Source organism: Polyodon spathula, chromosome 8 (assembly GCF_017654505.1).
Source record: "Polyodon spathula isolate WHYD16114869_AA chromosome 8, ASM1765450v1, whole genome shotgun sequence".
NCBI lineage: Eukaryota > Metazoa > Chordata > Actinopteri > Acipenseriformes > Polyodontidae > Polyodon > Polyodon spathula.
Genome location: NC_054541.1, coordinates 24,143,543 through 24,171,032, shown reverse-complemented (window position 1 = coordinate 24,171,032; position 27,490 = coordinate 24,143,543). Strand labels below are relative to the sequence as shown.

Below are 27,490 nucleotides of genomic sequence, written 5' to 3'. Positions count from 1 at the left end.
CTTTTTATTTTATTTATTTTGCTAATAAATGTTAAGACCTAACAATATCTTAAATACTGAAATATACACAAATGCATGAAAATGCACTCGAAAGCAAATAAAATAAAATAAAAAGTTAGCTGTACTTTTATTCTTTATATGATCTTTTCACAAACGGGGGACATGGGATGGGGGATGGGATGGGATGGGGATGGTTGGGCTCTGGGAAACATTCCATGAGAATTTAAGCCCTAGTTATATTGAAACTCCAGTACATTACAAGCTCAGAGGGAACATGATGTGACACTTCATGTCCCACTAGAAAATGAATCAGCTGCTGCTACTGGTAGACAGAACAGGGAGGGTAGTAAGTATTTTACACTTTACGTGTAGTAATGTCAATGCCATGAAATAATCTACCATGTATAATTATTATAAATAATAAATGATTGCAATATGTGCCTCTACCTCTTCTATTAATATAGAAATCTCCTGTGTCGTGAAGCATGGTTTACGTATTCTCTCAGCGAGTAACCTACTTGCTTTTTCTGACTTGCGCTGTTTTTTCTTGCTCTGTGCTACTGCCGCTCGACATGATCGCCACTTCTACATTCAAAACAGGGCCCTGCAGTGACGCAAGCGCATTCTCTCTCTTAAAGGAATTGTTGCCTGGCCCTGATTGGATAACAGATTCCCTAATCTACTCAGCACTGATTGGCTGGGTGCTGTCACTGCGCCACTAAATGTGCTTGCGCCGGGTTTTTATTTTGATCAGAACCGCACTTTTGGAGAAGCCACGCCGTACAGGGCAGAGGCGTTTGACTTTAATCACTGCATCTGTGATTGCACTTGTTTCATCAGAATCAAGCCCCTTGTCTTGATTATTGCAATGCTTTGTTTGTTGGTATGCCTGCCACTAAACTTAGAGGGCTTCAGCTAGTCCGGATGGATACCAGTAAGCTTCCAAATTGATTTTAAAGCTGCTGTAATAACTTACAAGGTCCATCACGGATTATGGCCACCTTATCTCCAATAACTACACTGTATATTCCTACTCGTTCTTTGACATCAGAATATGCAGAACTTTTAGTTGTTCCAAAAAGTCATCTTAAATCAACTCTACTCCGGTTACCATTTGGCAGCTTAAAACATTGGATTCTTTTAAGTCTAAATTGAAAACATATTTTATTGAATGTGATTTTATATATTTGGCTGTAACTGGAGTGTATTATATATTAAGCTATTTTGTTTTACTTTGTACAGCGCTCTGCCATGGCGTGAAGGGTGCTATATAAAAATACATTTGTATTGTATCGTAATAGATTAAGGTACCTGCTGCTTCCTGGTACCTAACGCTTTCATGAGCTGCAGTTCCAACTCACTCCAATAGTCTAGCTGCAATCAGACCATGTATATTGCAAAGGTCATTGAATTAATCTGTGAAAGGGAAAATACAAATCCATTTGGCTTGCTTGCTAAGCAGAGCAGTTCTTCTTGATTCAATTAATGTGTACCCTAAGGTAAGTCTTATTACCATAAAACAGGTTACACCTGTCACAGATATTCACTGGCAGTATAAAAGCATACAAATCAAATATTTATATTTCTCAAGTGAGTAAAAATAATTATCTTAACTTATTTGACAAGTTTTCATCTTTTGCTAACATAGCAATACTGAATGCCTTTTGATCAATGTTCAGTCCCAGTGTGTTAAAACCAACTTAAAGAAAAAGGCAACAGATGATTAAATATTCCATTTCTTGTAAGACAAACACCTGTGTGTGCTGATGTGCTGTAATAAAGTTTTATGTCAGGCAAGAGACAGATTCATCTCCGCTTTTTAAGTGTGGAGGATGTGTTGTCACATAATATCCTAAGGAATACCTTCTCAAGGTGCAATAATTATTTATGTTTTCTGTCTTTGTTTCACAAAAGAAAATTCTACATCCCTGGTCCCTAAAGAGGATAAGCACATCTCTTCCACTGTCAAATTAAGTTCCAGTAATGTATATCTTCCAACAACCTAAAATGTCGAGATTTCCAGAGGCAAAAAAGGAATTGCTGAAGTTTAAATAGGCTTTTCTCCAAACGATCCGCAAAGCTTACAATTACAGAAGAACCCATTCACACTTGTCATCATAAAACTATTTTACAGAAGATTAATACGGAGCGTTTTTTTAGGTCAGCAACAAAACTGTAGATGAAGAAAAATACACAAATAAAACAGTATCTTACACCACTTTTCATAGCTTGAGAAATATAAATAAATGTACAAAATGTATGACTTAATGACATTTTTAAAAGAAAGAACTTGCAATGATGCTGGACAGCGGCCATCTTATTGGCTTATTCGTAAATCCAAAAATCTGCTCAGCTAAAACCAAGGCCAATTCCTAATTAGTCCCTAACCACAGCAGAAAAGAGGTATTAAAAATAAAGATGTACAGATGTTCAACACGGTGAAGGCACTGCCATACAGTACCTCTCGACTCTTTTGATCATTCCAGCCTCAACCAACAGTTACTGCTCCTCCTTGGTGACCACAAGAGAGCAGATCTAGATTCAGAATTCATGAGAATGAAGAGTTGTCATGTTACATCTTACACAGGAGTGGTTAAGAGTGTCATCCGTCATTTTTGAGTTTCTTGTCATAAGAAAAGTGCTGATACAGTATAATATGTATCACACAGAATGTGAGAAAGAGAGAATATATATATATATATATATATATATATATATATATATATATATATATATATATATATATATATATATATATATATATATATATATATCATTCTTGCACATAAAACAACATTTACATACATGTATGAAAGAGGCTACTTTCATGTGACACTAGTATATATACAGTATAGGTGACAAAAAAAAACCCAATACATGTAATGCCTTGGTAACAGAGCCTACTGTGTTTACATGACTTGGGATACTTAGTATTACAAATAGAATTATAATACCCTCTGCATGTGACTGAGATAGCTGACCTGCATGCAACTGGCTACCCTATTCAAGAGAATTCATCAAGAGAATGTTTCTATAATACAGGCACTATCATTAATGGCCAGTCCTACACCAGGATTTAAATTGCATAACTGTTATTTATCAATACTAGCACAGTACAGCTGTCCAGAACAATCCATTCTGATTATAAACAATGTCCAATTATCATAAATAAGGAAATATCTTTTCTTAGGAAGAAAATAATCAAAGATTTTAAGATTTATTTTCAGGATTCTGAATTATTCTAATTGGTGGAAATTATTTATATGTATAATTAAATTATACAGTTATGTTTATAATTCCAATGCTGCTCATTTTTTGGTAAGTCTTTGTGTTTCTGTACTGGTGTCTTTTGAAAGGCAATGGTGTTTTATATTCTACCTAATTCTGTCCATAAAGCTTTTGGAACCTTGTTTTTCTACAGAATGATGGTTTCCTTGACAACCGTGGCAAATCTTCCTTTTCTGAAACAGATGTCCCATTTAGTTGGAAATTAGAATGTGTAAAAACCCAAGAGACAAAAGTATTTTAAAGTTTGCTAGCTATATTACATGTTCAACTACGAATTTTAACCCATAAAGGGGCTCACTTATGAATTTAACCTTACACCTCACAAGCACAAAACTGGTAGGGTAATGACATACAGATTCCGTGCTGCTATCCAGTAGGAGTATCAGTGGGGAAGAACCTCTCCAGGACCGTCAGAATAAAGGAACACAGATGGACTTAACACAAAACAGTGAGGGAAATGAGGGAAGAGAAATGGGTGGTTTCCCTCAAATTTGACTCTACCCACCAATCAGCTGCAACATCTAGATTTAATATCAACAATAAGTGTAGTTTTAGAAACTTTACATTCATCAAAATGAAACGTGCGTTGTTAAGAAGCATGGTCTCAATAAGATGACTTGGAGGACACATACTTTAAGTAGTTCAAATGAAGAAGTTACAGCTAAAGGGGTTATATAGTAGGCAACTAAATATTTTCATAAACCTTACATGTTGCGCACTTCAAGTCACTATATAGGTTCCATGTGTGCAGTTTTTAATAGAGGCTCCTGATATAGCAAATTTGTATTTAAAAAAAACAAAATTTAACTGGTACCATACTAACAAAGTCTTACACTTGCTAGATTATTTAAGAAATTAACCCACATGGTCAACAGCTTTGGTCAGGTCAAGGTGTTATGGATCAATTGTCATCCTTACATATGTGTTGTGCTGTATTGCCTAATGATAGCACTCCAGCCATCTTGCAATGAGGGCACGTCATGGATTCTTACTTGAGAGTGGATTCAGCTTGAAGTGTTCCTAAGCAGGCAAACCCTTTTTTTGTATCCTTTAATAAGAAGATATAATCATGCATAGGGGCAGCAGCAGCAGCAAGCACATTTTTAAAGACTGAGACCCTTGAGGGTTTTTCACAGGTAATTTAAAAAAAAAAAAAATACCGGAATACCGGAGAGAGACGTTTTTCAAGATCACCGCTACAGTGACTCTGAATACCTATGTAGCTTTTGTCAGGGATTTTTTTAAAATAATAGGCATCCCTTAAGAATTGCCAAAAATATAACACTATAGTAAGTACAATTTAAATTAAAATGTATGTGACTCTTTCACAGATTTTTAAATACGAATTACATATGATATTTAAATTTAATGTGCAATAAATACACATAGCAATTTTCCTGCACAGCTTGAGTTCGCATGTTATCAAGCTTGTTAGTTTTTGTGCAGCGATCCAAAGTAAAATTACAGTTAAAATATAAGGTTGTAGTTAACGCATACCCAATAAGTTAGCATTAAAGTATGTACAGCATTTATTGAAAGTATTCAAGACTTCAAGATAATATTGCGTTTTACTTACCCAAAATAAATTACTCACATAGGGTCTAAATTGGAGAGTAAATCACTCAGTGACCCAAAACCTTATCTGGAACACTGACTACAGGGCCATGACTTCTTGTACTGTGAGAGAATCAAACAGATGCAGGGATTGTGGTGTCCTTTGTCATGTTAATAGAGTCACCTTTGTGATCACATTCCTAATGAGACCATTTAGAAAATGCAGAAAGACATTTGGACCTGAGATGCCCCTTCCTCATTTCAACTGCCTTTTCTCACAAAACTAGAATTTAGGTTTGCTGTATCAAGTGTAAGTATTGAATCACGATCTTGCTTGTTTTGATGTTTACTTAACTGGGGAATTATTCTCAACTTTTACAGAGAGCATTCCACAACAAGAAAGAAGATCTGCCTTATGAGTGTCATGGTGAACCAAGATCATGTTCTCTCCTGCAACAATGTGGATGCTGTGATTAGCATGTGTGGAAGCAAATGGCATTTCTGCATCAGACAGCAAGATCGATCTTAAGACTCCTGAGTGAAAGTTGAGACGAGTTTTTAGTACAGAGAGCAGTAGACACAGTATGAGATTTGTGGAGCACAAAAATCAAACCAGACAAAAAAATAGGTCAGAAGAAGGGCAGCAAAGTCCTCTTGATGCATAGAAAAGAAACAAACAGTACTCAGAGTCCTTACGGCTGAAGAAATTTTGTTATTTGGAAAAGCCAACAGAAGTTATGCTACCAAAGAGGCCATATGGTCCTCTATAGTGGAGAAAGCAAATGCTGTCAGTGTTACCAGGAGGACAGTCAACCAGGTGATGAAAAGGTAAAATTCAGCTATTAGGTCTAGGATGACCTGCTGAGTGAGACGATAAAGCCTTACCACCATATCCACCGGCATCCCAAACAAAGTGACCCTGGGTTTGAATACGCAGGGTCTTCCTCGTTTTGCCCTTCTCCTCCAAAGGTTTTCCTGCCTGTGCTCAACAAGAGCAGAGCATCGCCACATCAGGAAGTGTACCACAGCAGCCACCCTGAGGCCAATGACAGGTCTCTGAAGGTGTGTGGTGTTATACAGCTCTTAACTACTCTTTACTTAAGTAATGATTTGCACCTTGTAAGAAGAGGTGCAAAGTTTTTGGTGGGTCAGCAATTGCCTAAATTCAAGGCAAAATCCTTACATCTCATTATAATGTTTGCACCCGCTTAGTATTCCAGATCCCTGCCCAATTCCACGCTCTTGTCTTCATTTGAATACATTCCGATATCATTTAAATGGATTAATGATGGCAAAGTGCTAATATGATAGCAAGTGCAGTTGAAAACCAGGTGAAAACCATGCTTTTTTGCATGCATGCATGGTGTAACTGCTACTTTCATGTACTGTACAGATATATATATATATTCGATAGTATGTTTAAACATCAAGGCATCATTTAAATACAAAGCACTCCAGGTGATTCTTTGAGATTTTTCAGGAGGTGGAGACGATTCCGAGCGGGAACTGATCTGGTCGGATACAGCTTAAATACGCAGAGAGAGGTAATTGGTTTAATATTATAAATCTGTAAATTAAGTTTAACAGTACATCTATTCACTTGTATCCATTGTTTCTTGTGACTTTCAGTTTTTAATGGCCAGTGTAATTTAAGATGTTAAAAAAGCAGTTTCTTTTTTTTTTTTTTACAGCTATTCTTGTCTGATACAAAAATCTTATTTCTTTTCTGTTTATTATTCATGTGTGGAAAAGCATTGATCTGTGAATGACAAATTACTTGAAAGGTTGTGTTACCTCAACAGTTGCAATAATTTTCCTCCTTTTAATGCAACATTACTGAAATAAAACACTGTGGCAAAAGGTGCCGTGATCTTGGTTGACAAGAAGTGGAAATAATAGTGAATGTTTTCTGTAATCCCCTCATTCATTTTTTTTGCAGCACCCTTTGCATTTGATACTCATGAGGTAACGTTCTCCTCAGTGCCAGCTGGAGCTGACAGAGGTTCAGTACAAAGCAGTCTTGGTCTGCCGCTAATATACACACAATCTGACAGTGGCAGATGGAAACGTGGCAATAGGCATGGCTCCCAGCTAGGGTTGATTCAGCCGAGACGTAGGCTACAGTACATGAAAATGAACACTGAGGAAATATGGGCTTCTGTCCATCAATCCTTCTTGTTTAGAAAAAAATCAAGAAATCACCATGGAAACGAGTCAGTGTTGTGGCTTGGTCCCACTGTTCCTATGGAAGAGCAGATGGGTGCCACCAGCAGCCTGGCCCATTAGAGACATTACTGTCACTAAAGGGTGGATAGCAATATAGTGGTGTTTCTATGACCTGCAATCATAACAGGAGATACCCAGACAAATTCGATATACATTGGAATTGCACCTAGATTTTAAAGTACCTGTACAAAATTACTGTATAAATAATTATTTCAATTATGCAAATTTCTCAGGTAGATTTTTTTTTTTTCTATACAGAACTTTATGCACTTCTTGGATAATGAGACTTTTCATGAAATTTTACTATTTAATGACACAACCTGTGGAGAATTTTATATATTTTTTTTTAAAATCACAGGATTTTCATTATTTGTAGTTTGTGCTGTAGTCTTGTCAGGCAAACTACATTGCTGTTTGCTAATGTTTGAATGTGACACATAAGCATAGTGTAGAGCAGGGCAAAATCCAACTGTACCCTAAATTACTTAACTGGACCAATTAAGTGCTTAGTAGAAGCTTAATTGGTCCAATTAATCAATTTAGTATACAGTTAGAACAATTACAGGTTGGGACAGTAGCCCTCCAGGACCAGGGCCGAATAGCCCTGGTGTAGAGGAAGGCCCCTACTTGAATCTCTAGGCTTGTTTATTTATTTATTTATTTATTTATTTTTAGCTTTGAGCTATATCACCAGGGAGCACTAGGGAGTGGCTGGGTTAGGACTGGTTGTGGAGCATTCTGGTAGCTTGACACTGATCAAAGGGGCTGGATGCTGGAGAGGTAAATACAGGAGGAAGGCTTTGGGAACTGAATATCTGCTGCACCCACACCCAGGGGAAGTATAGGGCAGTAGTAGGGCTTGCTGTGGTTTACATTTTAGGCTGAACAAACAATACAAGTGCTGCAGTAAGAAGCTCAGGGGTAATTGGTCTGCAAACACTAACATTAATTAGCTCATTTATGACTTGCAGACAAGAGCTGTGTGTCATTGCCCAAGATTTAAACTGAGATGGGTTAATGGTTGCTCCTCTTACAATGCTCCCCTGGCAAACTGATGCTAACAAAAGACATTCAAGCTTTCATGAAACCAGGGCATTAATCTGTCACATAGTTCAGCATGTCCAGAACATCTATAAAACACACATTGAGGGTTTACTTGCGCACTATTTAAAAAATCGTAATGATTACGTTATTTCAATCTGTGTAACGACTGTATGTACACAAAATCACAAAATTAGCAGTAATATATTTCCTCATGAGACATGTTGCCCTCTTAAGCAAAGTAAAATCACACTTACCACGGGGACCCATATATCCTGAAGCCCCTCACAGTCACCTCCGAGTCTTGAAGGTATATGCAGTGTGTAAGCAAGGACTGAACGTTTTCATAGTTCTCTGGCTTCAGTTTTGACGCTGAAGGGAAATAGTAAAAGTCTTGCTTGATCAAGTCTGCCATGAACTCCTGGTCAAATGTCAGCTCATGGTTACCAGCAATGACTATTTTATATTCGTACGGTAATGTACCTGGAAAAAAATAAAAGAAACAGAGTCAGCCCTAGTCAAAACTAATAAAACACTAAGCCTTTTCCTTGTTGGAAAGAAAAACATGACATGAATATGGTAAGAAACAACAGGCTAACGCACAGTATGTGATTTGAGATTAACATTCTGAGGTATTTTGTTCCTTTTTAAAAGAAGAAAAATCAGAGGTGCAGCATTTGCACTGGCATAAATGCTTGGTGCACCTACCCTAATTATTTGAATCCAGCTCTAACAAAAATGTGTTTGTACGGATTTTGTGTACCAGGGTCTCAGGTATGTATATCAAGCAAACATTAGATTTGTAACTGGCACTGTCAGAGTGCTGTTTTGTGACTTATTTAAAGAGCATGATGACTGACCACTTGATTGCAAGTAATCCATATTCCCCCTCATTGCTATGGATTCTCCTATGGCTCCATTCTAACTTGAGACTTTGACCTGGTTGTACACCTGTCATTGCAGATACAGTCAATCTTGTACTGGGGTAATATGTAACAATACGGTGCAATAAGAATACATTACCTCCAATTACTATATTAAATTAAGGAAACTAGAGAAGAAACACATTTTTACTTTATAGAAAATACATTAAGAACAATAGTGGAGTCACCAACAGAAAGAGAAAACAAAGCAGTGACGGTATTTGTAGCTGTGAATCCCAAAAGCCCCCAAAGCACAGACATTTTAATAAATAAATGTCATCAGACATGACACATATTTCAGCTTATGTTTACCATAGTGTAACAAGAAATAAACTTAATTAAAAAGAGTCAATAAAGTGTAAAGTCTAACATATATTCCTTCATGGGAGAAAACATCAGAAATGAGAATATTAATCAGATGACATATTTTCATATTTTACAGTATGTTTATCATTTTGTGTCTATATATTCTTACATTATTGCAGTATATCATTTTTAAATTATGGTCCATTAAATTTTTCACTCAGAAAATAATGTCCATAATTGTTATTTTCCGCAGAATTATCAAAATGGTGCTTTTCTGATAATTCTGTTTTATTAGTTTAATTGTGTATCTTCAGTGTTTCTCATTAAAGCGTCTAAAAATCCCATCAACTGCTTTCTGTTGGTGCCATCAGCCTCCACAGCAGCACACTGTAGCTCGATTCTGGGGACTGAAATAAGATGCCATATAATTGGTTTCTGACTCAAGACTGTTTTATTTCTGATTTTCTTTTTGTTTTAATTATTATTTACAGTACAAACTACCAGCCTAGTAAGGTGTGTTGATGAGCCAACATGGGTTAATGAACTGTCCTTTTACACTGTGGAGGCTGGTGTTAAGAGCTGTTTTTTGTTAAATGAGGGATGGTTTTTGCCTTACCACAAACACAACTCAATGGGAAATGTGACTCATCTTCTCTCTTATTCCTACGGAAGGCTTGAGGCAGGCTTACGGGGAATAAGAGAGAAGTATGGGGGAGTTTGGTATCCAGAATAGTACCAAAAAATGGAGACAAACAAAATCCGAGATCCAAAATAAACTTGAAATATTCCACACGCATACACACTCAGACAGGCAGTGTACACTTCTGTTTGACAGGATTACTGGGAGCACCTAACATTATTCAAATGCATGTGGCTGAAATGATCAGCCACCTTAAACAGTAGCTATAAATATGAACAGTCTTAAGATAAAGATGCTAACTCAATATTTAGACACACAATGTCAGTCTTTAAAAGAATATTTGATTTGTCATGTATGGACCTTTACACCAGAACTGCTAACCCAGTTCAGGCCCAAAAGCTAGAGATCCCAAGGGAAAAGCAACAGAAATTAGCACCACACAGTTTTAAACATAAGAACAGAATGTATATGGATCAAACTGGGGGTCAGGTCATTCACTCTGTCACACTGGCCTTACTTGTTAAGAAAAACTGCTTGTCACTGCAAACCATAGGATATGGTCTTTGTGTTGTCAGTTGTCTACTCTACAATTGAACATAATTACCACTGAATGAATGAGAGGGACCTCCGAGTAGCTAAAAAATTCAAGTTTCGAGAATCACGTGAAATAAAATTGCAAAATACTGTAGCAATGTCTTACAGGATAACATGACATCTGTACACAGGATAACATCTGTAGGCAGGATAAAATGTACTGGAACTTTGAAAATTCAGTGTTGATTTGTTATACACGATTTATAATACAGTAGTAGTATGTGGCAAATATAACTCCATGCAAAAGAGCAGACCAGTAAACTAATATGATCCAGTTGGGACTGGACCCTGATTACAGATTACTGATTTAAACATGAGCACTAATCATACCACGAATACCATACTAAAAGTGCCTTGTCAAGTCTTTTATTTGATGTTTTTGACAGTTGTGTTCTGTTGTAATATATATATATATATATATATATATATATATATATATATATATATATATATATATATTATATAATATATATATATATATATATTCTACATATAATATATAATATATATAGATATATATATATATTATATACTATATTATATACTATATATATATATATATATATATATATATACACATACATACACACATACACTATTCATTGCCTTTTAAAAGCTACAGTTATGAGTTAAAACATACCCAGCCATACCGCACACCAGACTCCCCAGTATTAATGATCTAAATAAATAAACATCATAGTCTGGAATTCAGTGGAGCTCTGTCAGTCAGGGTCTATCTAGCATGTGGATTAAAACATGTTTTACTCCCACACAAAAAAGCTTTTTCTTAACCTTCAAAGCTGTTTGTTTAATTCCAATGTCACCAAATGGATAAGCAAGACAAAACTTATTTTTTTCCTTTTTTCTTCCCTACAGTTTCCAATTTAATTAACAGTTTATTAAACTACAGGAGTGTTATAAGACTTTGTAGTATTTTGGTATATGACTTTATATTTAGAGAAAATGTACATACCGGTAGTTCCATTCGTCAGTCATACACATTTCTATCTGAATATGATTCATATTACTTGTGTGGTAGATTTGTTGGATGGAAACAATAATTTATACATATCTATCTTTTGGAATTAATGTTGCTACCCAGGTCGTTTCAATTAGGATTATGACTGTATTAAAAAATGTAGCATTTTTCACTAGCCAGCCACACAGCTGAAAAACAGTTTGGGGAAAATAAAAGTGCATGCATTTAAAGCAACAATTATTATTATTTTTTTTTAAATCTACAAATCTACTATCGAATGAATTTATATTTTCAAAACATTTTTTTGCCCATATAAAGGTTAACATAACAATATACGTAACAATGAGAAAAGCATGGCAAAAAACTACAAAATTACTGGGCAAATTTACCTTGGTAAACTGTAATAAGCATATATCCATTGTGGAGTAAAACAGCTGAACCAATATTACCAGTTGAGATCCCACAGATCAGTGGTGTGCTATTTAAACCCAATGTTCACTATGGTGAAACTTCTGAGCTCAAACTTTTGAACCAGGGTGCAGGAGCTCTGATGCTGCTTGTGTAGGCAAAGCAGATATGGATGAAACTTCTGAGCTCAAACTTCTTGAACGGGCAGGGTGCAGGAGCTCTGATGCTGCTTGTGTAGGCAAAGCAGATTTGGACTGCAATACTATAGCTCCCCCCCACCCCTCCCATCTTCCACAAACACTCAACACTCCACTGACAACTCAGGGAAACAAAACAGAAATATATAAATCCTGGATAATTGTAGCCCTGTAGGTGGCATTACGATTTACAGTAAACACATTCAATCACTGTGACTCTTCTTTGATCCTTCCATAGCTTACAGAGAGGCATTAAAAACAAAAATCAGCCTGTTCCTGTTTAATTGCACACTGTAACTATTAAAACAAGTTAAATTAATGCTGTGTTGCTTGTTGATGTTCAAGTATGCATGCTACCTTTTTAATGCATTTGTTAGAGTGATGTGCATTAAAAATTAAATCATGTGACAAACACCAAGAAAGTCAAGTTTTATTAGGCAAATCAAATCATAACATTATTATTATAAGATAAACAGAGAACAGGAAGGTTGTCATCCCACAGTGACTCTGTTTTATTTTCTGGTTTACCCAATTAAAACTATCACACATCCTCTATTCACTGGACATTCAAGATGCAGACGGGGTGTCAGTATCACGAAGTACCATTATCTATGACACTGTTGTTTAGAAGAAGTCTAAGTCTTAACAAGATGAGATTCTGTTGTAATCAGTCAGTCTTTACTACTCACCACTGTCCTACAAACAGTTGCCAACTTCTTCTTTATCCAACTTTAATGTTGATACAACTATGAGACTCTCAAACTTATTCCAGTATTACTTTAAATAAATAAATAAATAAATAAATAAATAAATAATAATAAATAATAATAATAATAATAATAATAATAATAATAATAATAATAATAATAAACTTAATTGTATATAGCGCCTTTAAAAGCAACATCTCAAAGCACTTTACAAACAAATAAAACAGAAAATAAAGAGTCATAAAAATGCCTTTCTATAAAAGTAGGTCTTTAAGCTAGATTTAAAGGCATTAGGAGTGGCAGAATCCCTGATCTCTTTAGGAATGTTGTTCCAAAGTTTTGGGGCATAACAACAAAAAGCCCTGTCACCTATAGAATAGAGGGAACACATAAGAATCCAAGATCATTTGAGTGAAGGTTGCGTGAAGGGATGTAGACTGATAAGAGATAATAATTCTGCAAAAAAACCCGGAAATATTTCAATATGAAAAAATATCAAATAATGTTTTTTAGATAACTTGTATAAGTGATACGCCCTTAAATCTATTGCCACTTTTCTTTTTTATGTGAAAATACAAATATGCCAAGTTTCTCAGTAAGCTCCTTCTGCAGTTCCATAATTGTGTAAAAAACCAAACAAGCAAAAAAAAAAAAAATTCATAAAATCCCATTAAGAGCACCTAGCAAAAGCACTCTTTGTAAGTGCAATGCCCACCAACACCTATAGTATAACACAACCGAGAGAAAAGAGCAGCAATGGAAAACACCCCCTTGTGTGGCACAGAGTCTCCATATTCCATTGCTATGGGCTTTCGGAACCTTTGACATAGGGTTGCATTGCATAGTATAAAACACATATATCACTTCATGAGTGCCTATCTGTATTATTTACACTGTGAACAAGAGAAAATATTTCATAAGACACGGATCTCTAAACTGTTGACTAGTCATGGAGGAATTCTCTGAATACTGTTTTTCTTTCTGAATTTTAAAGCAGAATGACATTCAGGAATGTAACAGTTGCAGATTCTCTTGAGATAATAAAGAGCACATTAATAATCAATGCTGAAAGGAAAGGACTACAAACTGTGGATAACAGTTCAGGCAGTGTACAGGTTGCTGTTTGTAATTACAACCCCATTCCTCCCCAAAACTCCTAACATATTTCAAGATTTGCATTAGAAATAAAACAAATTTCATCCTGCATTTTAATGTTTCATGAAAAATACTGATTCTCCACAAAGGTTTTGGATGCATGAAGGAAGTGTGTTGCAGCACAGGCAGCTAGAGTACAAGCTTCCTGCTCTGCTTGGCCAATGTGCTTCAACCATGCCCTGAAGATACCACCCTCTAGATTTTTAATGCCTACCTAATTCTCGGAACCTTTTTTAATGAGATGCTGACAAAGCCCTTCAAAGTACCACTGTGCAAGAATTCATTTAAAACACTAATCCCTAGCACAGAATGATTTATTCCAACTTCCAAATCCCTTTCTTAGTGATACATATTCATTAGTGATACTATATAATTACAGTATCTTTAACTAATATGCACGTCAGTATAACCCGCTTCTTCCATATGTATGGACACGTTTCTCAATACATCTCTGATACTGATAATACCCAAGTTTCATGAATATTTAATAAGCTAGATAGTATGTCTGCCCATTGTGGTGTATAAAGAAGGCATTTGAAAATGTTCAGCTCTTACCCAGCCAGTCATTGAACTTCTTGACTTCACTGGGCAGGCCCAGCTCGGTGAAGTCTCCAGCGTGGATGAAGACATCTCCATATGGCATCTGAATGGCATCTGTCCTGGAGTGCGTGTCCGAAATACAGACAAACCGGGTGTACCCAGGAGGCTTCGGGGCATCATGGGGTAATGGATCCACCCTTTGAGAAGAATAAAAGGTTAAATAAACCAAACAATCCATTCCCAAATGAGAATGGAAAGGTCTTAGAAAAGCAAAGAAAAGCTTCAAACTCCGCATACGAGGACAAACCACGTGGCAAAGAGTGTAGTTAATGAAAACCAGAACTAAACGAACCTGCCTGTAATGTGGCTTTGTGGGTCATTGCTTGCATCTCAACAAGCACTGTTTATGTCTTATTATTTTAATGTTTCTCATACTTGATTTACTATTAGTGCACAAACCGATTAATCGGATTGAGTTCCCCGCAGAAATCAGGTGCTGAGAATCCGCGGAGGGTCACTGGTGTTAAATGGACTAATTTGCAAGTGAAACAAGTGAAGAAACAGCTGCTTGTATTTGTGATGAAGGATGCTTTTCTTAGATTATGTAGAGAACACTGATCCACACAAACCCAAGCAGATGTCTTGTCCCTTGTTTCACTTGGAATGGTAAATTAGGCCAATCAACACCAATGACCCAATAATTGGTTCATGCAGCACTACTCCACAGTAAAAACCTACTGTACTCAGCCACTCAAAAAGAAGTGACAGATTCTTAGGTAAATAAATTTCCATTGTCGTACTTTCATTTGGCTCCCTCTCTGAAAAAAAAGAATATGCTTACGTGTCTATCATACACATTAAAAAGCAGTTAAGTGTTTTTCTATTATCATATTCATTTCTTCCAAATTACTTTTTTCAGAGTTCATTAGCTACATTACTCAAAACATTTTCAGATGGTTTCAATGATTTACGTATCAAATTATAAAGAAATTGATTTACCAGAATAGGTTAGGAATGAGATTGTGCCTTCCAAAACCAGTGGTTTTAAGATTAAAAAATAATTTTATAAAGCAATCCTAATGGTAAGTCTGTCTTTATACTGAGATGAAATTGGTGACCTCAAAACAGAACCATACCATTCGGTTGTTATTATATTGCCATTCTAAAGATTATGAAATAGTTATTTGGCTATAATTAATACATCATTGTTAATTTGTAACCACATGCTGTCATTTCAATTGCAATGCAAATATCGTTCATCAGCAGAGCAGAATTCTATTTGTGACTAGATGTTTACAACATAGGTCACAAAACTTTGTTATTCTAAATAAATAAATAACGTGGCATGGTGATTCCATTCCAAATTCAAAGAGGTTTTATTCAGGTCTCCTGCTGAAAGAAAACAAATAGGACACACTTCTAAATAACTAATTGCTCCCAATGATGATTGAAACAAATCATTGGACCGCATACTGTAAGTGATATTTGGTAGGGCGTTTAATTAGGGCCAATTTGGAATTTAAATATGTGTGCATGCTACACTTCCAATGTGACGAAATATCAGAAGGGAGTTTTACATTACACTTAAGTGTCTCTGTTACACTCTAATTGCGTGGCTACATTGTAAATACTCGACCACATGTGTAAATATAGTAGAATTACAAAACATGCTAGCAACTGCCAACATTTTCTATTTGGTAATTAGGCATGTTGTTACATTGCTGCTACACCATATGAAATGGTTGAAATGATAAATGACTGCTTCCTAACGCAATTTGTCAATGCACCAACTAGAGGGAAGGCATGCCTTGATTTAGTCTTTTCAAATAACAAAGGCAAAATAACCAAAACAGAGGACAGAGAACCTTCGGCAAACTAAGGTCAGAACATGATCTCATTTGAAGTGCTTTTTACAACAAAAGTAACAACTAAAGCTAAGGTTTACAATTTTAAAAAGGCCAACTATCAGGGAATGAAGCAGAGACTAACAGAAGTAGATTGGAGTAAAATAGAGAAAACATCCACAGTGCAAAACAATCACATCCCAAAAACAGACAACTCTAAATCTAAACAAAATGGCCAAAATGGTTTAATAGATCAATTTAAAAAAAATGTCCAGAGAAAAAAGGCACTTTACTGAACGTTTAAAAGGGACCAAGAACAAAGTACACAGAAAGAGTACTTGGAACTGTAAACATAAGTCAAAAAGGAAGTTAGAAAGGCCAAGAGAGAGATAGAAATGAGCATTGCTAAGGGGGGTAAAACCAATTCCAGAATGTTGTTCTATTATTATAACAGCAAGAGAACATTCAAGGAGTAGGTCAAATGTTTAAGAGATACAAATGGCAAAATCACAGACGAAGAGAAAAAATAGCAAATATATTAAATTATTATTTTTCACAAGCTTTTACAGAGGACACGGCAACATGCCTCACATGTCGACATGTTCCTATCCAGTTTTAAATAACTTTAGCATAACCGAAGCATTGTGTTAAACGGACTAGGAGCTCTTAAAATAAACAAATCCCCTGGGCCGCATGAGATCCTCCCAATAGTACTCAAAGAAGTTATTTACAAACCGCTAACAAAGATCATGCAACAGTCTCTTGCGAAAAGGGAGACAAAACCGACAGACCAATAAGCCTGACTTCTATAATATGTAAACTTATATAATAAGATAAAAAATGGAACATTACCTATGTGGTAACAGTATCCTGGGAGACAGTCAACATGGTTTTAGGAAAGGGAGATTGTGTCTAACTAACCTGCTTGATTTTTTTGAGGATAGAACATTAACAGTGGATAATTACAAAGCATATGACATGGTTTACTTAGATTTCCAGAAAACTTTTAACAAAGTCCGACATAAAAGATTAATTCTCAAACTGAAGACAGTAGGGATTCAAGGAAATGCATGCACATAGATTAGGGCGTGGTTAAGATTTAGAAAACAGAAAGTACTGATTAGAGGAGAAACCTCAAAATGGAAAGGTAACCAGTGGTGTACCACAGGGATCAGTATCAGGTCCTCTGATATTCCTAATCTACATTAATGACTTTGATTCTGGTATAGTAAGCAAACTTGTTAAATTTGCAGATGACACAAAAATAGGAGGAATGGCAAACACTGTTGCAGCCGCAAAGGTCATTCAATATGATCTAGACAAGATTCAGAACTAGGCAGACACATGGCAAATAACATTTAATTGAGAAAAGTGTAAGGTACTGCACACAGGCAATAACAATGTGAATTATAAACACCATATGGGAGGTACTGAAATTGAAGAAGGAATCTATGAAAAAGACCTAGGAGTTTATGTTAACTCAGAAATGTCTTCATCTAGACAATGTGGGGAAGCTATAAAAAAGGCCAACAAGATGCTCAGACATATTGTGAAGTGTTGAATTTAAATCAAGGGTAGTAATGTTAAAACTGTACAATGCATTAGTAAGACCTCATCTAGAATACTGTGTTCAGTTCTGGTCACCTCACTAAAAAAAGGATATTGCTGCTGTAGAAAGAGTGTAACAAAGAGCAACCAGAATTATTCCAGGTTTAAAAGGCATGTCATATGCAGACAGTCTAAAAGCATGGAATCTATTTAATCTTGAACAGATGTCAACCCAAGGGACTTTTTCAACCTGAAAAAAGAAACAAGGGGTCACAAATGGAGATTAGATAAAGGGGTATTCAAGAAGCTGCTTGATGAGATTCTGAGATCAGTAAGCTACTAACAGCCAAACGAGCAAGATGGGCCTCCTCTCGTTTATAAACTTTCTTATGTTCGCATATGTGTACTTACTGTGCTATTATAATTATAGTATTATATAACAGTATTATATTATATTATAGTATTATATAATTACAGTGTAGTTAGAGATACCTAACGCACAATAAAAATCAAGAAGGCACTTACATATGTACGTGTGGTGGCTGGAATCGACCCTGGTTGATGTTATAAAAGGTAAAGGCCTGGGTTGGATTGGCACTGTGCTCATCCACGTCGACTGCCACTCTACCGCCATGCTGTTGCCGCCTTGCAGCCATTATCTCAGACAAGGTGAACGCCATGTCTCTGGGGTCCGGTGGCTGGGTGTGATGTGGGTTTACACAGCAGGGTCTGTCTCTTCACAGGCTCATCTGCCTTGCTCCCATTCTACCTGCATGCACAGATACCATGTCTTCAGCTACCACCTTCACCCACCGTCTCCCTATCTGTGCCTCTCCTTGTCAGAGCCCTGTGAGCAGATTGGAGAGACAGAGAGGAACCAGTTGACAGCTAATCTGTTCGCGTGGATTGGCTTTATTTAATATCACTTAGGAAGATCCAGGGGGAAAAATAATACACTTTCAGCTCTGGGAACTCATTAGAAATCTTTCCAACTCAGTGGTTTGATGAATATTTCAGTCATGGAATGCTTGTATGCTCTGGTACAGCAGGGAAAATAATGATTTAAACAAATTCAGGATATATCCATCATAATTGTCAGTGTCATCAGAGGGAGAGCCGTGTAAATCTGATACTGTACTCCTAGTGTGTACTCATGTGGTGAACAGGAAATATCAGTATACAATTTTGAAGTCAAAATGTCTTTCAATAGAATTCCATTCAGATACAGCACAAGCATGGGTGATTCATTTTGGAGTCTGCGATCTCCTGTTGCAATGTTGTTTAGTCACTCTGAATAGGGCTAGATTTTCTCATTTTAGGGCACACATACAAAAACAATATAATAATTAAATGCATTTGCTTCTTACTGAATCAGTTAATAATAAAGCAACAAATAACTTCCTGATGTTGTTCTACATATGTATTAGTTATTTGCCCGTACAAATTTACCAAGAGCTGAAATCTCTAGCATTGGTAAAAGTGGAAATATGGAGCTTGGTAAAAAATCAACTTTCTTGTTTTTTTGACTTCACATATAGTAGTGGATTTCTGAGGTGGCCCATTTGGGGAGATTTTGGTGGCGCAGTATTTTATTTAAATAATAGTTGTTAAGATTATCCCACAAAATGAAAATGTAAATGTACAGTTTTCACATATACTGTAATTGTGTGCTCTTCACTGCAGTTCCTTCACAAAACTTTCAATTATCCTATAATATTCTTTCAGCTCCCCTTTGGCCCCTTGTTCCATATAGCTAGGGGAGCTCTCCTTAATGCATTTATTAGCATTCATTTGTGGTATTTTACCATGTAACAATATGAAGACTGCGCATCTACTATAGCACATAGACTGTAATACACATCTTCATATAAATCTTGGAATATGAATTTGTAGTAAATATTGTGCTGGCAGAACAACAGAGGCAGTCAAGAGAGCAGACACGTTTAAATGGGGACAGGCATGTACCTGCATCAATGCTTAAGAATCGTCTTAATTTCCACACAATACTGAGCAGTTAGAAGACCTTTACTGCTGATTTGTGTGCTGAGTGCTGTGCTATTGGGGCTGCTTTTTATCAATTAAAGGGAAACGTGTTGTCAAAATCAATGATTGATAGAGAAGAGATCACTCCTGTGGGGAATAACAATGATTTAAGATATGCGCTTATCTTATGTTTATATGCATTTGTAATAATATTAAATATGTACCATTGAGGATTCTAAAAGGTTCTAAAACGTTTGTTGGTGGCAAGTTATATGAAAATGGTTTGAATATAGCAAGCACAGTTCCAATCTTGGGGCTTGCAGGGAGCAGCTCTCTCATTGCACTTCACTGACCTCTACTGGCCAGGTACCTGATGAGTCCAGGCAGAGCTTTCCCGGGTTGGGCTCCAGGATTCAGAAGTTTGGTTTTCTTCCTGATCAGTAAGTGGGATGCAGTGATACGGTGAACATCAGATTGGGAAGGGAGAATGCTAGTAGATATTCAGTCTTCCTGATCAGTAAGTGGGATGCAGTGATACGGTGAACATCAGATTGGGTACAAAAAAGGTGGTAAAATTTATTAAAACAAAGTTCTACAAATCCATTCCCAGTTTTACTAAAAGAAAACTGTGTGTTTGGAAATTAGTTTCAAAACTGTTATATATTTTATTAGCTGAAGAAATTTTAAATTGTACCGTTAACTACCACATGCAGGTGCATTTTTTTGTAATGTAGAGAACTTTACTGCACATGTTGGGTCTCTCACAGTACAATATTCTGACTTACGACATACTAGTCTGAATTTGGAGCATGCACCCAAAGCAAATAGAAAAATGAGTGCAGGAAATATGTAAGTTCCAGCCCAGCGACTCCAAATGGAATCATTGTTTTAGGGGCTAGGGTTTCACTGTTTCTGCTCAAGAAAAACATTTGTGATCATTGGTAGTAATGAAGGCACTAATTGGTTATAATTTGGGCCAATGGTGGGGGATATAGAAGGGGGGGGGGGGGGGGGGGGGGGGGGTTGCTTGGTCATGTGACTTAGAGTGTATGATTACAAGGTAGTGTTATGCATTGTATTATGCCTAACATAATTTAATTATTTAAACTTTTTTTATTTAATTATTAGTTATTTTGTGTTAGAAAATGTTCATTACATGTATGTACACCGTCTAAATGTGTTTATTTTTATGTCTGAAAATGATTCAAAATGGAGTCAGTGAGCCGTAATTATGCACAATACCTTTTGCGTGCTGTACTGTGCACCATATGACACCATTACATTATCTTTCATTGTATGCATACATTTGTTATTTAATTGATAGAAAATAGTATTTATGTCTAGTAATCAAGAAATACTATATTTCCATTTTATAGCTTATAGATTCTGCCAGCAGAAATGGTCTAAAAGTATACCAGTTACGTCTTTTAAATGTTTTATTGTATAGATGACAGCAATACCTACAAGTGTGTTCTACAAGAAAGCGGAGAAAGGATATACAGCCCAACCTGCAAGCATTGAGAAGGAAAGGGGAAAAGCTTACACTTGGATTATGAGGGAGGGACTGAAAGTGCATTTGAATTTCCAGATGTTGGCTTTCAGACAGAAGTAGATGATAGGGAAAGGAGTGATAGTGAGGATGTTGACTGTGTTCCTCAGCCAGAAGGGAACAATGACCAGGTCTGATGAAGAACATTTTATCAGTATTGTAGTTGGTACAGAAGACAAAAGCAAAATCCCAAGCAAAAACATAAAAATAACCATGTAAAGAGGGCCATAGCATGGAGAATAGTTGACTTAGAGCCTGGTAACACTGAATAGATGAGCCAGCTGCCTCCACCACCAGATAAGGTAGTTACACCTTACCAATACTAAACAAAAATGTTTTCAGACAACATTTTTGACCACTTAGTTGAGCAAAAACCTTTATTCTGTGCAACTCTGGATCATCTGTCAATTCAGCTAAAGATGAAACGGAGCAATTCCAGTTGAGAATGTGAAGCATTGGTCTGTTGCTAAAAAGCAGCATGTCCAGGTTCCACGACCAGCAGCTGTGAAGATGGACAAGAAGCGCATGGGAGGTGTTAACGTCAGTGACATGTTTGTAGAGCTCTACAGGATTAAGTCAGGTCAAAGAGGTACTATCCGCACACCTTATTTCACATTGTTGACACGTGTGTAGTCAACGGAAGGCTTCTGCACCGATGGCAGTGCAAGCAGCTGGCAGTAAATCACAAGCCCCTACTAGCATTCCAATCTGAAGTAGCCTATGCATTACTTCAATCTGGCAAGCTCCTGTAACGCAAAAGAGGCCGACCGTCCCTGGAGTCCATGGAAGATGATGCAGCTAGACACAAGGTTTCACAGAGACCAGTGGATGGCGTGAGACTTGATGGGATGGCTCACTGGCCTCAGCATGGCAGAGATGTATGCTTTGTATAAAACCCTACTCTTGCATCTGATGTGAAAAATGTGAAATTGTTCTGTGTCTTACATGCTTAACAAACGTCCACACTAAGTAAAAACACAATATGAATGCTACAGTCAACTTAACACCATAAAATATAATAAAGTTTAGGGTTTGGTCTTGATTGATAGAAAAAGGATATGTTTTATTATAGCTTTTTAAAATTAATAATTAGTTCCCTTTGTGATAACATCATTTTTTTTTTTTTTTTTTTTTTTTTTTAGCAAACGCAGATATTAATGTTTTTAATAGTCTGTACTTAAGAAATGACACAGTTAAGTTAAACATGTTTTTTCGAGTATTCAGATACTTCACATGTATTTTAAATTGTTTACAAAAAATTACAAAAAACAATTACACATGTTTTTAATTCAGTGTTGCCCAATGATTCCTAATGGACTCATGTTGTAATTTAAAAATACAATATGCACTTGAAAATTTCTAAAATGTATTGTATCCATATGTAATTTTATGAGTTATTTAATTTTCAGAGATTTTGTGGACTGAAAAGGGTTAAGGATAAGGTCGGCTAACACACATCAGAATTTGGTACAACATGATAGTACCCCACTACAGATCTGGACACTTTGGTACAAGCAAAGTACAGTACAGGTCCAGGACTGTGGGTTTTAAATACGTTTCCCCAACCAACTGCTCTACCTCCAATACAGCTTGTAATACATAACAAAACAAAACAAAAAGAACTTTAAACAAACCAGAAATGCATTGCAATCCTGACAGTTCAGTAGCACCACCATGCAAGACACAAAGCAAAGAAGCTGACCCACCGACAACTATCAGCCAGAGAAATGTGAAGTCATGGCAGGAAAACAACTCTATCACATAGATTTTGGCATTTTGATCAGACTCACTTTCATCGGCACTTCATCGTGAGGTTAAAGGGCTGACAACCATGAGATCCCCGGTTCAATTCCCGGCTCACGCAGTGACTCACTGATATTGAACAAGTCACTTAATCTTGTTGTGCTCCGTTTTTCGGGTGAGACGTTGTTCGAAGTGACTCTGCAGCTGATGCATAGTTCACACACCCTAGTCTCTTTAAGTCGCCTTGGGTAAAGGCGCCTGCTAAATAAACTAATACAATGTAAGGCATATCGCTCTATGCAAATCAATCCAATTCAGTGTTCCGAAGAACGACTTAAGTTTATCAGGCATTCTACAATACAATCTGTTATTGTTATTGTAGACATGTTTCATCATATATATTATATATATATTATATATATATATATATTATAGATATATATTAAGTTCCATCAGGCATTCTCACACATGACAATCGTTATTTATATATATATATATATATATATATATATATATATACTATATATGTCGTATTAATGGTTGTGTGTGTGGTAACTTTGCAGTACGAATCGTACAAACTTAATACAAACAAAAAATACAAAACAAGTCGTTTGATTAATATGACATGAATACCCGAACAGCTGGTATTGTGGGGCAAAGGCTTTTTATGATTCACTAAGAGTTTTGTCAGTCTGTTATATATTATATAATTTCCAAAACATACACCATATCACAAAATGCTGTGAACAAAAAAAATGCTGTATTGAAATGAGTGTTGGGGGTTATATACGGACATGCAGAAACTAAAAATGATAATGTCCCTAAATGTCTACATCAGTAATTTTTACAACGTTTTTGACATGGTGTTAATTGTCCAGGGGGCGCTTGCCACCCTAGTCTTTGATACTAGTACTTTTTCCTCGTCCTGTAAAAAATTCAACAAGATTATAACTATGAATCTTTTTATCGACTTCAGTGTTTCTCTCATTGGCAAAGTACGGGTCCCTAAATTATAGGAATATAAAAAAAACCTAAACAAATAAAAAACAGTTTCTGAATATGCGGTACAATGAGAGGCAAAAACACGGAGCATGTATAAGATGACAAAAATAAGAGTACCCACCTGGGTTTTGTGGGCTTCAAGAATGCTAGATACGGACCTTGGTACTTCTGAAGTTCACCGTTTCTGTGCAGAAATGACCACTGGAGCTTTGTTACAGATACGTGCGGTATGGTTCACAATTTGACTCATTCTGGTTGCTTCGCTCAGAGACACCCGCTCTGCTCTATCCTCTCTCCTCATCTCTCCTTTCTCCTCTCTCTCTCTGCCTCTCCCTCTCTGCCTCTCCCTCTTTAGATTTTCCAGCTCACCAGCAACATGCAGATGAATGGAAACAGTCAAAGACAAGAGATCGACAAATCAACTGAACACAGCATGATGCAAGAATCCTTTAATCTCCCAAACTGGTTCTGACGATCCAACCCCTACTAAAACAAAATTAATTAAGCCCCCTCATTGAACATTTGTAGTGGGGTAATGTGTTTTCTGTATCATTTCTGGTCTTTCCCCATTGTATTTGGTTGATTGCATCTTCTGAGTAGCCTATATGAAAACCGATAGCTGAACCTTTCCGTCTGAACTGTGAAAATCCATTGTTTACACTGGTTACAATGGTCAACGATACGAAAAATAACTGCAATTGAACTGTAGCGAAAGCGCAAAAGGCAGTTAGTTGGACTGCAGTTTAAAACCACTCTGACGAGGTTAGATTAATACCACAATAACTGTTTTTATAACGGTTGATGCAACGTTTGAAACACATTTTCTGCAGCTATCTAAACTGGGATAAGAAGAGCAGTTAGTGCAATCCCTTTTCCCACTCGGGAGTGCATTATTTTCCTATAGATTGCTACAACTACCCATTGACCTGTCATTGTTCTGTGGTCAGTCTCAGGATGCCTTGTTCTCCTGGTGGACCTAACAGTGCCATGGAAAAATTCCACGGATGAGGCATGTGAGAGGAAGAAACTCTGAGGTGGAATTGTGGGGGTGGAGAGTCCGGGTATATCCAGTAGACTTGGGTTGTTGGGGATTCGTTGCACACTACATGACCCAGCTTCTCAGAGAGTGGACAGTAGGCCTACTCGAGTGAGTGGACAGGAGTTGCAGTGTATAGTGAAGGCTATCCATGGAGGCAGAGAGAAGAAGCAATTGGCTGTGTTTGAGGAGGAAAGAGGCTGATTGGGGACCTCAGAAGAAAGGTGATGAAGTTAACATCAGTCATGAATGACCAAGGTAAGTGATGGAGGAAGTTAACATGAATGACAAGGAATAAATGGCTGAGGGAATTAAACTGGGCTGGGTTACGAGTGGGTGGAAAGGAGTGGTGCTGAGAAGCCAGCATCACTGTCGAACCTTCCCGAGGTATTGTGACTAGTCGGCGAAACACTCATAAATCAGGCTCAGGTAGCTATAAAAGCTGTGCAGCTTCACTCTGACTATGCAGCAAACGTTTAAATTGTTGAACATTATCCAACCCAATGTGATTTCAGGTCGCAGACGCATGAGAAAAGGTTGTACAACTTTCCAAAAAAGATGCACGTCGCAAGATTGTGGATGACGTAATTCCAACATGTCTCACAGGGTCGGAGAGTGAAATATGAAGCAGTTCTTTACACTTCAGCCATCAACACCGGGCCAATAGCAAATCTGTTACTTGACGGAGGAAAAGGCCCCCATCACTCTGTCTAATTTTATTTTGGCAAAAGCTGATGAGTGACACTGGAACCATTTTTAAAGTAGGTGTGCTGAAAGCCATTAAACGAACCTGTAACCCCTGCATGTGCTGGAAACCATGCAAAGCCTCACCCAGAGCACCCCTAGTTCCAGCGCCCCTGAAGCCAGTCCAGTATGTAGTATGGAGTACACTAGTAAATAAGAGCTATTCACATGTAATACAAATGTGATTGAACAGGTGTTTCTGTTCACAAGTCATTTTGAGGAAAAGATCTGATCATAACCGATGTGATGTGAAAATAACTAGCCATATATATATTTTTTTTAATGTAATTTGCAATTTTGTTAAATCTCTTTAACTGTAATATAGCTTTAAATCCTGCAAACAAGTCCATTCCTAATTACAATCTTGTTTTAAATCTCGCAAGCGGAGTCCAATAGAAATGTAGGAATTTGCTGCCTCTCAGTAGTTGGGGGTGGGTTTAAAGTATTCAGATCGAGTCAATGAAAGATAAAAGTCATGAAAAAGGGCCATTCATGACTTGTATCTTACATTGGCTCGATCTGAATACTTTAAACCCACCCCCAACTACTGAGAGGCAGAAATTCTTACATTTCTATATTACAGTTAAAGAGATTTAACAAAATTGCAAATTATGTAAAAAAAAAAAAACACATGAAAACCACAGAAGAATGTGCCCGTGACCATAAGGGTTTTGTAGAGGAAGACAGCAAAGGAAAGAAGGCACCATTTAAGTGTACAAGTACTGTCGAGTTAATATGCATATTGTGACAGATATTAAAAAAAAAAAAAACATCCCAGCATTTTGGAAAGTAACCAAAAACAATAATGTCATATAGTATATAAAAAACGAAAAACCCCGAAAAAAAGAATTTTGGGGTAAAAGCACTGAAAAATGAAATTTTTATAAGGCTTGTATTCTTGTGCCCGCTGGTGGCACAATAAAATAATCTGAACAAAGTAAAGATAGGGATCTGGGTTAACAAGCTACCTTATGTGCATTAGGTTGTCAGGTAAGGGTGTTTTTTTGTTATTGTATAGGTACATTTACACTAGAGAGTATGTAACAGTCCGGTCCATAGCAAGGTAAAACATAATCACTTTGCAATAACTTAAAGACTTTTAATTAGTTTCACAGACACCAAATAGCATTAATCTTAGACTACCCTATAAGGAGTCGTTAGAATTCCATTCTTTCAGCTTCTTGTATGTTTTAGTTTCCGGTAGACTTGTTTTCCAGCTTGCCAGATGTATTTACTGAATTGCACAGATAGTGAGACATCACAATCTACCCCCAGTTTGCTCTTCTGTGTCTGTTCAATTGCACAGCAGTTATGGATTTGGATGAAATTCACAATAATATAGAAAGTACACAAGCAGTCATTGGGCATGCTAATGTTAAATTGATAATGCTGATCTAGTTCCCATGGTGTTGGTAGAAAAGTAATCAAGCAGATTGGCCACCTATTAGTTTTGTTATATTATTAATATAATATATAATATTTT

At 36.7% G+C, this 27,490-nt stretch overlaps 1 protein-coding gene across 1 annotated transcript in view; it reads right to left on the bottom strand.

Annotated features, from left to right (window-relative positions):
- LOC121320237 (metallophosphoesterase domain-containing protein 1-like) overlaps positions 1–24,509 on the bottom strand; it is a 37,370-nt gene extending 12,861 nt beyond the window's left edge. Inside the window, exons 1-4 of the mRNA XM_041258489.1 lie at positions 24,349–24,509; positions 18,476–18,797; positions 14,574–14,755; positions 8,367–8,592 (exon numbers count right to left, since the gene is read on the bottom strand). Coding sequence (XP_041114423.1) covers positions 8,367–8,592; positions 14,574–14,755; positions 18,476–18,630 — 563 coding nt within the window. The 5' untranslated portion in view covers positions 18,631–18,797; positions 24,349–24,509. The remainder of the gene's footprint in view (positions 1–8,366; positions 8,593–14,573; positions 14,756–18,475; positions 18,798–24,348) is intronic.
- Between the last annotated feature and the right edge of the window lie 2,981 nt (positions 24,510–27,490).